The sequence below is a fragment of the Takifugu rubripes genome, chromosome 5, assembly GCF_901000725.2.
Source record: "Takifugu rubripes chromosome 5, fTakRub1.2, whole genome shotgun sequence".
Classification (NCBI taxonomy): Eukaryota; Metazoa; Chordata; class Actinopteri; order Tetraodontiformes; family Tetraodontidae; genus Takifugu; species Takifugu rubripes.
In genome coordinates this window covers 5,857,242-5,872,496 of record NC_042289.1, presented here as the reverse complement: position 1 = coordinate 5,872,496, position 15,255 = coordinate 5,857,242, and the positions used below count along the sequence as shown (strand labels likewise).

General features: G+C 47.8%; 1 protein-coding gene across 5 annotated transcripts; it reads right to left on the bottom strand.

Moving 5' to 3' along the window:
* Nucleotides 1-123: 123 nt before the first annotated feature.
* Nucleotides 124-14,952, bottom strand: usp7 (ubiquitin specific peptidase 7 (herpes virus-associated)). 5 transcript variants are annotated; one of them, XM_011603812.2, is made up of 31 exons: nucleotides 13,795-14,949; nucleotides 11,121-11,225; nucleotides 10,823-11,021; nucleotides 10,602-10,740; nucleotides 9,931-10,019; nucleotides 9,741-9,849; nucleotides 9,510-9,640; nucleotides 9,079-9,133; nucleotides 8,904-8,984; nucleotides 8,622-8,712; nucleotides 8,466-8,548; nucleotides 8,268-8,377; nucleotides 7,792-7,969; nucleotides 7,456-7,600; nucleotides 7,233-7,363; nucleotides 6,959-7,093; nucleotides 6,087-6,188; nucleotides 5,772-5,877; nucleotides 5,574-5,666; nucleotides 5,420-5,487; nucleotides 5,064-5,164; nucleotides 4,647-4,800; nucleotides 4,476-4,543; nucleotides 3,881-3,989; nucleotides 3,673-3,750; nucleotides 3,498-3,598; nucleotides 2,998-3,097; nucleotides 2,697-2,816; nucleotides 2,380-2,451; nucleotides 2,191-2,281; nucleotides 124-2,030 (listed from the first exon to the last, which is right to left on the bottom strand). In XM_011603812.2, exons 1-31 carry the CDS (start codon nucleotides 13,880-13,882, stop codon nucleotides 1,924-1,926), a joined length of 3,339 nt encoding a protein of 1,112 aa, XP_011602114.1. In that variant the 5' UTR covers nucleotides 13,883-14,949; the 3' UTR covers nucleotides 124-1,923. The 5 variants fall into 5 exon arrangements, with proteins under 5 accessions (XP_011602114.1, XP_029692668.1, XP_011602116.1 ...); XM_029836808.1 differs by having other exon boundaries at nucleotides 1,890-2,030; nucleotides 6,087-6,176; nucleotides 13,795-14,952; XM_011603814.2 differs by having other exon boundaries at nucleotides 1,890-2,030; nucleotides 7,813-7,969; nucleotides 13,795-14,951.
* Between the last annotated feature and the right edge of the window lie 303 nt (nucleotides 14,953-15,255).

Here is a 15,255-nt window from a genome sequence, read left to right as displayed (position 1 = left end):
CATATTGCCTGAATGGACAAAAAGGTCCTAACAAGCCACTATTTGACTTCCAGGATGGTTCGAAATGCTGACATGGTCTAGTTTCTTATTTTGGTGGTGAACCTGTACGGACGAGCAGCAGTGTTCTTTTTATAGAAAATTTTATTCAACATACATTTTCCAGCAAAAAGGCAATATACAGGAATAGTTGTCATACACTGCTGCTACACTGAGGATCTGAAAGTGGAAAAGATCAAATTAAGGTGTGATTCTGCAGGTCTTTGTTGTACTGCACCTTCTTTTTTTTGGAAACAAGACAAAACCCAAAATGCAGTTAGTTCTGAAAAGAAAAACAAAACAAAAAATACCCCAAACGGAACTTGAGAAAACTGATCGGTACATCAGGAACGCAAAGTAAATCCTACACACAAGAAATATGGACACCTGGCTCCTTCTGTACCCAACAACAAAGGCATGAGCGTCTCTTAAATTTTACACCACCATAACTTTAAATATACAATTTTTAAATGTCTTTACAGAGCCGGCTATGCATTACAGGGGAGCATTCCATCTGTGCTTAAAACAAAACCCAAAAAAAGAAAAGAGGCGGGGAAGGGAGGGGGGGGGGCGGTCAAAAGTCATAGGGTTTCGGTGTTTTTCTTGCAATGCTGGTTATTTGTCTTTACACAATCCTCAAACCCGCAGAGCGCCTGCAGCTCCCACCGAGCACAGTGCAGACGCTGCGCCCACTCCGCCTGGGGGGGTGGGGGGGTGGGGGCTTTCAGAGGCGGTGAAGCTCGTGTGTGTGCGTGTTCAGAGGATTGACCGACAGGGACGTGGAAAACCTCTGGAGGAAGGAGGCAAAGCCAGCAGGGTTGCTTCTGTCTTTTTTTTTTTTTTGATTTATGTCTGTGCATGTTTCTCTTTAAAGTCGTCAAAATCAAAAGCACAACTAAAAACGTACATCTGCCAGTCCTGAGCAAACTCTGACATTAAGTGCCAACGTGCAAGATGAAATACAGACGGAATTCCTCCTCGTTTTCCCCCCGTTTATTTTTAAACAGATGCTGTGGGTTCTTATTTTATTATACAAGTTCTGCAGAAAGACACGAAAAAAAAGGGGAGAAAAAAACAAAAAAAAAAACCCAACAAACTTTCCTCCGAACAAACTAAGTGAGAAAACTGTGTAAACCTGGAAATACTTGCTCTGTTGCAATAAAGGATGGGAGCAGAAAATATAAAACACCACATCTTAGCAACTAGACAGCTTGTTACGGAGGCCAGTTCGCGGCTGAAAAATACTAACTGTCAGCCCCCCCCAGCAAAAAAACATCCTTCCATCAAAACCCCCACAAAGCAGCATGGTAACCTGTTTAAACAACTATTTAAAAACAACCCGGAGAAAAAAAATCAGATGGGAAAAGCTGGTGAGTTGGGTGGGTGGGTGGGGATAAGTACATACACATATAATATACACACTTATGTATGTATATATTATATATATTCACTTCCCCTCCTCTCTGCCTATTTAATGTCTAGTTTTAAAATCCATGTTAATTTCTCCCACTTGCAGACTGACGGCAAAATCAGGCAGTCAACAGGTCGGAAGCCAGGAGAAAAAAACAAAAACAATCTAAATAAATTGCCTCAAATACAGAGACAATTAAAGAAAAGTGGTTTGTGCAGTTTCTATTGTGGTCAAATGATAATCCATCAGCTGCAGCAAAATCCATACGGTTGGAGACGTAGTGCCGGTGTGGAGCTGTAGGTGTCCAGGCAGGTCGTTAAGAGTGATGAACACACACATACAAAGCAAGCACGCACGCACGCCCGCGCCCCGCTCACACACGGTTGGTTACAGTCCTTGTTATGAGTGTTAAAGTAGGTAACGGAGGAAGGCGGAGCAGGATGAGGATGAGGAGGGGAGAGGAAGGGCGGGTTGCTTTAGTTGTGAATCTTGATTGCTTTCTCCAGGTAGGTGTAGCGACCTCTCTTTGGAGCTTTGTTGAAATGATCCAACCCTAACCACGGGCGGGGGTGGGGCATGTTACCTGGAGGGACACGGGTACAAACGGTCAGTCGAGCAGTGGCAGAGGCGCCCTTTACCGTTTGATTCTACGCCACACGCTCCATAAGTAAAGAGAGACACTTGGCACTCTAAAAAAATAGTTAAAGAGTGAGTCGGAGGGATTTCAAGAGCAACAGTTGTACCTGGCTGTGGTTCAAAGTCCTTCAGGTTGACCTCGTACTCGTCCTCAGTGATGTACTGGTGCCGTCCCATCATCACAATGGCAAACTTGAACTGAGGAAACACACAGGTTGTTTGACAGTGCGCTGAAAACGACACCACATCGCCATCGCCACGTTAACCACGACAGTCGTAGCTGGCTCTCACCGTACCTTCTCAAATTCTTTCTCCTGAATTTCCAGCATGTTTTGGATCCTCCTCATCACCTCCCGGAATGACTCGCCCTGTAGGGTGAGAAGGGAGCCGACAACATGAACTTTAACTGAGGGAGCCTCCTGGTTTCACTGCTCATCATTCGAGGGTCACGGAGGTCGAAATGTAAAAACCTGAGCTGCAACTCTGGACCGCTGTCTGAACTCTTACTGTGTATTGAGCATCACGACAGGCACCAGGCAATGAACGATGTCCAACATAAAGGCTCATATTAAGCTGTTACACTGAATGAAGCCTTTCACATTCAGACACACACCTGTCTAATCTTGAGCAAAAAGGGGGTCCCAAAGGTTCCGAAGACTTCTTTGTGGAAATGAGCGACGGGGATTAACATTTCACCGTCCTTGTCCAAGTCCACCTGGTCCAAAGGAATCTCCTGAACATGCGGAGAGAAGGGAAGAGTTAATGAAGTCAGACGACATGCTATTACTGAAATGTGTCTGAAATTGGGTTCGTAAATATATCTTTTGTAATAAAGTACACAACCTTAGAAATCTGAACCAGTCACCTAATTTGAGGAAACGTGACGGAGAAAATCGTCTCTTGTGGTCACTCACCTCTATTCTGAAGGTGCGGCTGGCAGCTGGAGATAAACATTCTAGCAGTTCATCCTCCTGGTGAACCCCTATGATTTTATAGCTTACTATCTCTAACAGCCTACAGGGGGCGACAGAGGAGAGAAGCACAGAGAGAACACACCACAGAGTAAGAATCGACACATGACAACTGCAGATGTTTATGGGAATAAATTAAAACTAACTGGAGAAAAAAAATTCTAATACAATTCTGATTTTTCTCTTTAGCTCATTAATATTGTGACTGTTGGGCCGTGATTTAAAACAGAACCCAAAATCTTTTTCCTGGTTAACGTCTATAAAATAATGCTCCAGTACTAGAAGCATCCCAACACTTTCTGCCATGAGTGGTACAGCTAGAAAAATGTATGAGCTATAACTCCATTACTGATCATTATATATTGCATGAGTTCACCAGTTGTAGATACAGGATGCAAACATAAACAAACACACACACACACACACTCCGGCAGGGTGTGTACCTGAGCTTCTCAGAGCCTTTTTCAGAGAGCTCCACTGCCTTTTTACATTCTTCCAAAAGGTCCCGGACACAGCCATGCTTGTCAGGATAGAGGGTGATCTCCTGGCACATGTAAACAAGACTCGTGTCATTGAGAGGCTGCAGACATGAAGTGGATCTTTGGATCTCTTTCTTACCTCTTCTCTGAACTGGCTGTTGAGCCATATGGATTTAAAACTCCTCCTGTTCTCAAAGTCTGTTATCTTCATCTTTAACTGTTAGCATAAGAAATTAGTATGTCCAAGTTTAGTTGCTGCTCAAAACAGGAGCGACCCATGTTTTTTGTCATTTTAAAATACGACAACAATTATCAGACTGCTGAAGAAGAGATTTAAACTAGTCTACCTGCTGGTAATACAGTTTCTTGGGCTGCCGCGGTTTGAAGAACTGCAGCAGGTCCCTCAGAGTTCCCTCATAATTGTGTCTGAGAGGATTCCCTGGACCGTCCCTGTACCTGGCCACCAACCACCAGGCAGGGGGGGAGGACAATGAAGGGTCGGAGTGGAAAAGGACACAGGAAGAGACCGAATGGAGAGAGTGAAGAGGGAAAGGGTAGAGGCAGAGGAGGGGAGGTCCAGAGGCAGGCATTAAAGGAAAACAACAAGAAAGGTGGGGGGGGGACAGGTTATGCAACATTTCTATAAACAACCGCAAACAGTTTTGAAAAATAGTTTCACAATGCAAAAATCTGGCAGAGTATAGATTTGCATTAAACTTTTACTTTTGCAGGTAAACAGATATAAACATAAAAGAATACACTTCATGACTGCATTTGTCCCCTTTAAATATAGTTTTACATTAATTGTGTGTGTAATGTATTCTGCATCCCTGAAAACAGACTTGGATCCTCTCCGATCAGATTAAATTAGCATCCCTGAAAACATTAATGCTACAGTTTTATCATCTGTGTGCAGATGTGTGTATGAGACAAGCCTCCTACCCCTGTGACTTGAAGAACTGCAGTAGCATGGGGTCTGTGTTCAACCTCTGCGCCACCGTCTTGGCCACCTGATGCACAGAGACAATCAAGTTTAGACGTGGATGTACAGATTATGGATTTTCATAACCATGCAGCATTCACAACTCCTTCTGGAGGCTGGACGGTTCATACCTGAAAGTAGTTCATGCGGTTGGACAGCGTCACCACGAACCCGGGGTCATTATGGATGGTCTTGTCACAGAAAATGACATCCACGCGGTGGTAGAGATCCCGGAAATAGTCCTTAGCTGTCGGCAGCTCACTGCTGTCATTCTCTGGGTCATCCCTGAAAATATAGCAAAGATGGGTTCAGACATATCATGTCGATGCTCTACAAAATCAATATGTTCTTGCAGGAAACTGAGGGGATCACAACTCTGTAAATAAAATGTCACCAGTCTTTTGTTAATATAACTGTTCTGCTCATTCATCCTTTATGAAATTCTAACTGTCAACATAAGATCAAGATCCAAAAAAGAGCCTTAAAAAAAGACCAGCCACAAGGTCATCATGAGCATGCACGATAGAGAGAGGGGTAATAAATCTTACTTCTGGAAGACAATGATGTCCCCATCCATGAGCTCATCCAGGGCCTTGTCCAGAGAGACGTCGTAGTCCTGTATCCGCTCGGTTAGATTAGGTTTTACTTCCTGTAAGACGTGTTGTGGTTAATACAGACGGGATTTTACTGAGACATGTCAGAGCAACAATAATGTCCCAACTGAAGCTAAGTGTGAAGGAAAAGGGAAGCTAAATATTGCAGTTTAAGACTGCCACATGGGAGTGAGAGAGGCAAAGCCTGTGTGAGAGACTGAGAAAGGTGCAAAAGAGCGAGCGAGCGGAGAACAAGAGTGAGAGGGGAAAAATAGAAGTGTCGAGAAGTGAGAGCTACAGAAATAGATCACCTCATAGAGGATAAGGCTAGTCTCCTGCTGAAACCCTGCTCTCTCACACATGACTGGCAGAAGGTCTCCTAGTTAGGAGGAAATACAGCATCAAATATAATTTTAAGGTTTCATTGGAACATCCCCCCCCCCTTTCACCACTGCCATCACTTACTTATTTTACAGGATATAGGTGTGTAGATATGTCCACAATAATTTAAGCTTCTTGTTTTGGGATCATACATTTTCAAGAACAACATGACATCATCTGAAATGAGAGACATCGCATCACAAAAACAGAATCACCAGCTCTTTCAACAGATATATTCTGCTTATATGTTACAAATGACTCAAATCGAGGCCTCATGCTTACGATCTTTATCAAACTTGGGTAATGTGGCCCCACTGGCTGCCAGCTCTGGATCCACAGTCTCCAAAAATATTGTCCAGGGATTCTCGGTGTCGCTCAAGTCGATCATCTGACACAACATTGAAGAAAAACCCCTTAAAGTCACAGCTGTGCAAATCATCGCTAAGCGACCCGGCCTTAACGTTTAGTAATGGCTCTATAATTCTGATTCAATGTGTCAACTGCATTTTCGCTGGACTTTCTGATTTAGTTTAAAACTGAAATATAAAAGGCACGAGCGCAGCAGATAAAGGAGCCATAAAAGTCTGAAACACTTACCGACTTGTTGCAGTCGGCCTCGTAGTCAAGCATGGCGGGCCGCTTGGTTCCGTTGCTCCGGGCTTGCATGGGCCACAGCCTCATCTGATCCTGTGGAAAACCCTGCAGTAAATCATGGACATCACGTTAACTTCTCACTTATTTTAAAAGCCAGTAAAACCAGCAGCATCAGCGTTGAGACCGACAAAACTTGGCATATTTAACAGCCCAACACAACAACGAAGCAGGAAGCAAAGTTGAAAGAACGAGGAAAAGTCGGCCAACTATTTTGACTATCTAAAGAGGGACAAGAAAGAAGCAAACACAGCAAAACAATGATGACTTTGAAGAGCTTTTAGACTTGGCTGCGTGTTTAAAAAAAGCCTATCGATCCATTAAGTCCAAGTACAAAGAGCGAGCAGAGAGCATGGTGCAGGCACACTTTTGATGCCCTCCATTAGCTTCCACCAGTAGCTGGTTGGTGCTGTCTTGGTTGTGAAGTCAGTCATTAGCTTAGAAGTGTTTGTGCATCATTCAGGATTCAATGTCAATTTTATTTCATATTTTGCCCAGTAATGTGCACGACGCTCACAACTAATGTAACGCACACAATTACCACGAGCTCTATTTAAAGCAACAGCTAACCATTGGACAACATAACAATCACTCTTGCAGGGAAAGGCCAGACTTTAAAGATTTCCTAGATTGACCTCATGCCATGGCCATTTCCAAAACAACGGCAGAAAATTTGGAGGAAGTGAAGTGGCAGGCCGACAGTAATCATAGAGGCAGTCATCATCTTAATGAGCCACAGATCTGATGAGGATGACAGAGAGCTGCTCCCACGGCTCTTTGCGACCTACGGTAGACTGACGATACAACAGCTCTCTCACCATGGTCTGCGAAAGATTCTGGACAAACTCCTGCAGCGTTGAGCTTTTCAGGACCTTGAAAACCGTGTACTTGACCTTCTCCTCGTCGTACATGTCATTGCCCTGATGACCACAGAACTGATCCTCGGTCACCATCTGCCCAGGACAAAGACAGGTGGGTGATTTTTATCATGCGCAACATGCGGACAGTTTAGAAATGTATATGTCACACAGGTTATGCACGTTTGATCTGAGAACTTCATCAAACCCACACACCAGCGGCCAAATTTCCTACCTGAACCTGCATGTAGAGGTGAGCCTCTTGGCGCTCTTTCCTCTTCTGGGCCTCCACCCTTTTCTCCTCCTGCAGACGCTCCACCAGCTGCTGCGGGATGTCCACGTCAGTCATCGGCAGGAGCACCTCACCTGGGATACAAGTAAAACCAAAAACCCTGTGATTATTTTGTAATCAAGGGAGCAATCCAGAAGATCCGACACACAGATGTTGCATCACTCACTCAGCTTGGACTCCCGGATGTAGACCAGCATGTATGCGTTGGTGCAATGGCGCACTGACAGGTCGTCGTCGTGCCCACCATAGTTGTGCTCTATGGCTTCTTCCTTAGTGCACCGCGACACGACATCGTCGTCAAATTTACACCACTGACGAAATAAAAGGGACGAGGAAACGGTGCCAAGAAAGGAGAGAAACAGAGAGGACAGTTTTAGAAGCTTTACAGTGCAGGTTGACAGTTTTTCAGGGTTTCGTACAAGTATTTAAACAATGAGTGACATTTTTAAGGCATGCCCATAGAATGTTTGGGTGAAAGTTTAAAATAAAAAGGTTTTCTCACTATTGTTTCCTTGACACTCACTTTGCCGTCTCCTTTTGGATTAAGATAGACGACGTAGTGACCGCCGTGGTTGTCCCCGCTGTGGACCAGCACTGCGTGCAAGATGTAGTTGGCCGGATCCTTTGAGTCTGGCTTCTGGAGGAACTCATCCAAGGGCAGCTGATCCGGAAACTCAAACCTGTAGAGCAGTGGAACGGGTGGGGGAGGCAGGGAAGAGGAGCCAGAGGAGATGGCGACAAGAAAAAAGGTCAGGTTAAGCCAAACATTTGTAGAGGTATTAATACAAATGGTGTAATGTGTGTTAGGGGCTGATGGCAGCTCCACAAGGACGACTCAGAGATGTTGCTGGAGGAAATTAACTATTCCAGATGGCTACATCTCCAAGTGTCACATTATCCTGGCTGATTGTTGAAAACGCCATTACCTCACGACAGCCCCCCCCACTAAAATAAGAATGTGTGTGGCCAGGGGCGTACCTGTCGTTAATCTTGATGTTTTGGTCAGTCTGTGGGTCGTACATGAACCTCATGAGCTGCAGGTGGAGGATCGGAGGGAACGTGAGGAACTTCACACCCTTCTCCGCTTCCTGCAACACAACCAATAAACAGAGTTTCAATCGCCGACTCTAATAAACAGTTTCACACTCATTTTAGAAACGGCGAGTGGAGCCTCACCTGCAGGCCGTGTTCTCCTGCATCGTATTTGTTGTCTCCGTCTAACTGCTCGGTTGCGACGTAATCTTTGAACGACTCAAAGACTGGCGAGAAACGACAGGTACGGTGACCACGTGACAGCAGCAACAAGAACGAGCCGATGAGGCCGCTACTCACTGTTCTTTTTTCCTTTTATGCTTAGCTGGATGTCGTAATAGTCCTCTATCCGCTCTGACCGGTAGTCCACGTGCTTACACTGGATGTAGGACTACAAAAGACACAAGAGTTGGATCGCGAGACGTGACACGTTCACTTTGAAGTTCTTAATTGCTGCACAGTTGAGGGGAAGCCACTCGTGACACTTGGGCCGCCAAGTCAGTGTCTTGATATCTGCTAATGGCTCCTACTTCAGCGAGAACAGGGCCAAACACAACTGCCATGAAGAGAGAGGCAACATACCACCATCTTCCCTCTGAAGAGCTTGGGGATGGTTCCTTCGACGCAAGTGCCTTTCATTTTGTTCTCTACATTGTCCAGAAGCTGTGGCACACAAACGTGACTCGTCAGACAAGAATCCTGCACGCATACGCTTAGAAACACCCACATCCTTTACAGCAGGAGTAGGAGAACTCACCACTCTGCACAGCTCCTGAACATCGTGTTGCATGAAGCTGTCTAGTGTTTCCCATCTGAAACACAAGACAAGAGGCTTACACGCAATACTTCCATTAGTATTCTTTTAAAAAGCTGTTAATCATTTAACTTGACATAAAAATGTCTCTAAAAGACATTTAGCTTCTAAAAGAAGCTAAATGATATCATCCAGCATTGATGATTTTCCTTTTAGAAATAGGAATAAAACCTGCTGCTTGTATCTTGAGGGCTCTACTGTTCAGCAGGTGATGCCCCTGCCTGCCTCACGGCTCCTCACAATCGATATTTTAGACGTGTTCAATGCCACAGTTGAGCCCGTTTAATGGGCTCAACTGTGGTTGTGCTCCTAAACTTTGCCTTCAGCGTGGAACACAGGACAGCCGAGTCGGCAACGGCGTTCAAAGCTCCTACCCGAAGGACTTGGTGAGCTTCTTGGTACCGACAGGTTTGTCGCTGTGTTGCAGTTCGTAGAAAACCCTCTGCAGCGCCAGGGGGACGCTCTTGCTGGAGTCATCGCCCTCTGTGGGCATCATGTAGACCGCCTGGGAAAAGACAGGAGGGTGATCACCATTGTCATCGCCACTAGGACAGCCTTCAGCTTTAGGACGCGCACGTTTGAGGTTAAAGCCAACACCGACGTACCCGCCGTAGCTGGTTGGTGAAGAAGAGCGTCTGTAACAGGCTGTTCATGTAGCACGTAGCTCCCTGGTTCTTCAGCCCAACGTAGCCTGTGTGTTTCTTAGAGTCCCAGCTAATTGGAGACAAAAGAGCTGATGTTAGATTCATAAAGCCAGAAGTCAACTTTAGAGCAGGGAGAATCAGAGCCACGTACGCCACTCCGTGCGGAGCGTCTGCCTGGACGTAGACCTCAAAGGTCACTTTGTCGTCGTCGATGAAGCCCCTCTCTGGGTCCGTCACGTCCTGCGAAACACCGCGGTGGACAGACAGCAATTACACACCCTTGTCTAACGCTGGGACATGAAGGAACATGAAGGAACACATCAACCGGAGGAAACACTTTGCTGCTACGCAGACTCACTTTCCTTTTGCAAGTGGAGAGGTTAAAAAAAAAAGCCCCGTCATTGATTTTGGACTATTTTCTTACAAGGAAAAAGAGCAGAAACGATTTCTTGGGTTCAACATGTCGCCATCACAGAAGGAAGCCAAATAAGGGTGAACCGGGGCGGAGCGCGGCGTGCTGCGGTTTGGTGAGAGACGTACTGCAGCTTCTGTTCACCGTGAGGGAGAAACCTCTTCCCAGTCGATCCATTATCACAGATCAAACACGGAAAAGGTTAGCAAGCGGCTCTCGGGTCTGCACCTGCAACACTGCCGACTAGCAGCTTCTTTCTGCTGAGTCATGGTGAGCCAGAGCTTCAAGGGCCTTCACACCAGCGGCGACGGTGTTAAATACACTCAGACCGGCTGTATCAGAACCAACCAGATGCCCGCTCGGGACTTCCTTTAGAATTAAACCGCTTCTCTGACCGGATCTCCACTTACGCTCCATGACATGAAGTTGGAGAAGCCCCAGTCGTTCTCTTTGTGGAAGAAAAGGTGGCTGATCCTGCGACTGAAGGATTTCTCATCGTCTTTGTAATTGATGATCTTCAACATTGCCTGTGCGTGACACGACCACGATCTGAAGAGAAAACCCAAACTTTAGTGATGGCTTCCCCTCTGAGAAGAGGCGCTAGCGCCGCTTTGCACAGGGAGGCGCGTACGTGGAGTCCGACTCAGCGTTGCACTGGAGGAAGAAGCCCACGCTCTTCTGGTGCGGCCGGTCAGGGTAGAACCGCGGCATCACCATGATCTTCCACGGCAGGTTTCTGACGAAGCACGACGGGCTGAGCACCGACTCGCTCAGGCGGCTGAATCGTTCCACCACGAAGCGGAAGGTCGCCTCGGACCGCCAGCTGGTGTCTGGAAGGCAGAACAGCCAAGGAGAGTTTAGATTGGGAGGAATAAGCCCACGTGGGGAACCCCTCTGACCGCGCTGGTGAAAACAGACGGCGGCCTCACCGTCCTCCATGTCTTCCTCTGTGTTGTGGTGTCCGTCGCCCATGGCCAAGTTACCATTGATCACTGGGTTCGCCGGGATTCTCGGGGGCTCGTCTGTGTCGCCGGCTGGAGGAAGAGGGGACAGTGAAGAAGATGTTAAGGACGACTGAACGATCGGCCCTCTGCCAGGGGGAGAGGCGCCCGATCGTCGCCGACTACAGCTTCAGAACTCAACGTTCGTGTCTTCTCGGGAGTGGAATAAGACACATGCGAGTCGTGGTCACTGGCTGCTAGAATGTCCCTGCAGTTGTTGGGAATGCTGACAATTCTCCCTTCTTTGTCTCACTCTGGTTAAATAAAGACAACGTTGGTGCTCATAAAAAAAGCACTTAATAAATGTAGCCACAATACTGGATTAAGCTACAATTCATTGTTTAAATATCAAGCATGGGGGAGAGATTAGCCAAATAAATAATGACAGGACAGAGTTGAGCAGAATGCGACGTCTCAGACTAAAACCGACATATTTCCATCCTCCTCCGATCAAACGGGAGCAGCGGTGTCTGGAGCGTCACTGACCCGAGTCCCGGAGCAGGCTGACCTAATTTTCCTACGTGGATTACACCTTGCTAATGGAGTCGGCCGCCTCGCCGGACACTTCTTGTCCTGTCCGCTATGTGACACGATATTCTCGGACAGGACGGTGCGTTTACGTTGAGATCTCGTGTTGGACGGCCGTGCGCGCTGCCACCATCATGGTTTAGTCTGGGCGACTCTTAGGGCAGGTCTACCTTTACAGACTTTAACAGACATTCCAGTTTATTAGAACCAATTTAGAGGCAGCAACCTTTGTCCTAGTTGTGTTGCTGTGGCATGATACAATCTGATATGCAGAACATGCTGGATTTAACCGAATGCAATCTCTTAAGATTAAAAAGGAGGCCACTTACTCCTCCCGTGGCAGAGATGTGAGAATAATGAGTAAAAGACACCTGGCTGCCAAAAATGAGCATTGAAAAGTGACATGTGGCTTGTGTGTGCCACCATGAAAACCATGAATAATGTGCAGACCCATAACGTGATGTATGTAATTGCATCAAAGGAGAATAAAAGCAGCGGGGAACGGGGTTATTGTGACCAAAGAAGCGGTGGTGCTGACTCTGACTAACAAAAACACAGATCATTAAAGATGGCGAGCTCCATGCCGTTTGGTCTGTCATACAATGAAGCAGCAAATCCCCGCGCTGCCCCGCTGCAGGCCTGGATTACCGCAGCGGCGACTATCGGTACCGGCCAGTACCGCCGCAAGCCTTGCATAGTGACAAGAGTCAGGAAAAACCACCAACAAGAACGTCGAACCGCGGCTAACAGTGTGCCTTTGGTGCTATATTTCCTATTGTACATGTAGTAGCAACGCCGATTTCCCAAACGGGGACTGACGCATCTGCGTTAGCTAGGTGACTTAGCCTTCTAGCCAATACTAGCCGCAGATCCATCAAGAGGCCGTTATTAGCCGGTTGTTCGGGAGCTAACTTGCTAAAGATAAATAGTCGACCGGAGTGGAAACAATGCAGCGTCCGTTAGCACGGAAAGCCTTAAAACAAACCAACCCTATCTGATGGACATTCAAGGCCTAAATTTCACGCAATGGCAAAAAAACGAACCTTGCAAAATAACTCCCAAGCCACCATTTTGGAACACCACACACCCCCTTCGTGAAAATTAGCTTGTATAGTAGCTAGCATGCTAGCCAGTGAATGAACCTAAGGGGGCCTCCAGCGTCAATATATTAGCATTGTAGCTGCCGCGCTAGCAACGGCCATTGCGTTGCAATTTAACTTCCAACCGCGAGCAGACGTAGTTTTAAAACGTCTTTAAATATAAGAACATCGCGCGTTAGCTACCGTGCATCGCTTTACATTTTTGCTGGGGGAACAAAATGGCTTATTTTTACGCCCGCAACCCACGAAGCTGCTAACATCCTACCTCACAGCCAGGTTAGCGAAACATTGCAAGTACGAGTCAAACGAGGTCCATTAAAAGCCTCGAACGTGTGGCGCCGGTTTGTTAGCAAAAAAGAAAAACCAAACCCCAAAAACCCAAATTTTGGCCAGCAATGCGGCGGGAGATAGCTGTCAAGACCCAACCTTGTCAAGCCTCGGCGGCGAGATTAATTAACCCTCGCAGCGGCCCCATGTTAATTGTTGATGAACTGCAAATGTTTGTAAACAGTCGCGTCGTTGGGTTTAAATCTACCAGAATAACGGAAGTTCTCAAAGGTCCTCTTAACCGGAGCACACTAAAGCTGGAGCACATTAAACCTGTCGCAAAGCCCAACCAGCCCAGACCCTCTTAGTTAGAAGCGGGACGAATGAATGATTCGTGCTGATCTCTCGATCCACTGCGAGAGCAGCAATTTTGGGTGATCTGGGATCAATGGAGGTGTCGCATAGGCGGCAGGGGGGGGATAAATAGCTGCTCCCTTCACTTATAACGCAAAAAAAAAATGGGGTCAGCACAAGACAAATATACTGCAGCGGACGCACGATCAGCAAAAAAAAGGGGTCCGGCTACCCCAGCTAGCTTCTGGCCTTCAGTGTTTACTGCATCGCTGGAGAGGTTCCGCACCGATCAAAGTTCACGCAGCCGAGAAATGAGGCTCGTTCGGGGTCGTCGGGACGGTCCCGGGGCTTACCTTCCATCTCCATGTCCTCCGGTTCGCTTAGCTGCTGCTCGCCGGCTTTCTGCTGCTGCTGCTGCGTGTGGTGGTGATGGTGGTTCATGCTGGCAGCTGCTGCGGTCGCGATGCGGGGCTCCCTGATCTCTCTGTTACCCGCGACCTTGTCCAGGGTCGCTTCGACGGGGATCCGGGTTCTGGGCTGCTGCTGAGGCGTGGTAGGACACGGAGGTGGGGTGGACAGGTCGAGCCTGGGCGGCCGGGCCTGCTCTGTTCCGACCTCGGCCTTGTCCGCTATCAGCGCCGGGGAGTGAGGAGGGGAGGCCGGTGGGGGAGCGGGCAGAGAAACGCGGACGTATTTACTCGCTATTCGCCCAATCTCGGCGCCTTTGGTGGGTGCGAGTCGCTGGGGGAGGACGTGGCTGGATGGACGCGGGCTCGGAGGAGGGAGGCCCGCCGGAATAAGCTAAATCACTCTGGGTTTACCCCGAAAAAGTGGGGCAAAAGACGACGCGCAGCACGACCCGCACCGCGAGGAGCGAACAGCCTGTTTTTAGCGGAGCTGCTGAGAAGCTACCTGACACTCGGCAGCCAAACAACGACGGTGGGAAAACAACAACGAGTGCATCTGATACCGACACACATTCAGCAACTTTCCCCGCGATGTCCCCTGTCCGGGCGCTCCTCCGATTGTCCCTCGTCTGGGGGAGAGCGGAGGGAGAAGCTATCCATTCAAAGCAGCTTCCAAACACGGGAACGGCACCACCGCTTTTCGGGGGAGGGGGGGCAGAAGTTCGGGGAGATGCTTCGCCGCGAACCGACACAAACCGAAGGCGGCCCTTAACGCGAAAAACACCCGAAGGCAGCGCGCTGTTGCATTTCAGGTGGGGTCGAGCCTGGCGGAGGATGTGGCCGGTCATACAACGGGGGCCTGGGCCGCGCAGCTCCGGACGCGCTGGTGCGTGTTGAGTCTGAGGGGAAGCTCAAAATGGCGGCCGCGCTCTTCTCTGAAATGTCACATCCGCATGGAGATCCAAACACTGGCGCACCGGCTCGGCTTCACACGCACGCACGGCTCCAGGCGGCCGGGCCCAGGGGGTGCGCGTTGGCGAGCACGGGAATTAAATCAGACCCGTCATTAAAATCGGCTAAAGCCGAGGCGGGATAATGCGGCGGCGTTTGCGCAGGAGGCCCATAAATATTCGAATGGCATTAAACTTGTGAACGTCGTAACTAGCGGAGCTCTTTTTTATTTATTTTATTATTTTTCTAAAGGTAGACAGGTGTTTTTTTCCTTATAGATTTAGACGCAGCTACTTGCCGTGTTTTCACCAGCTACTTAATAACAAGTTTATTTCTGTCACACATCGTAACATCATAGTTAATTGCAATAATATGCATTCTTTAACTGTATCCGCGGGCATCCGTATTTATACAAGTCCTTAATATTTTCTAGTGTTCTTAACTCAAATGTCTTTT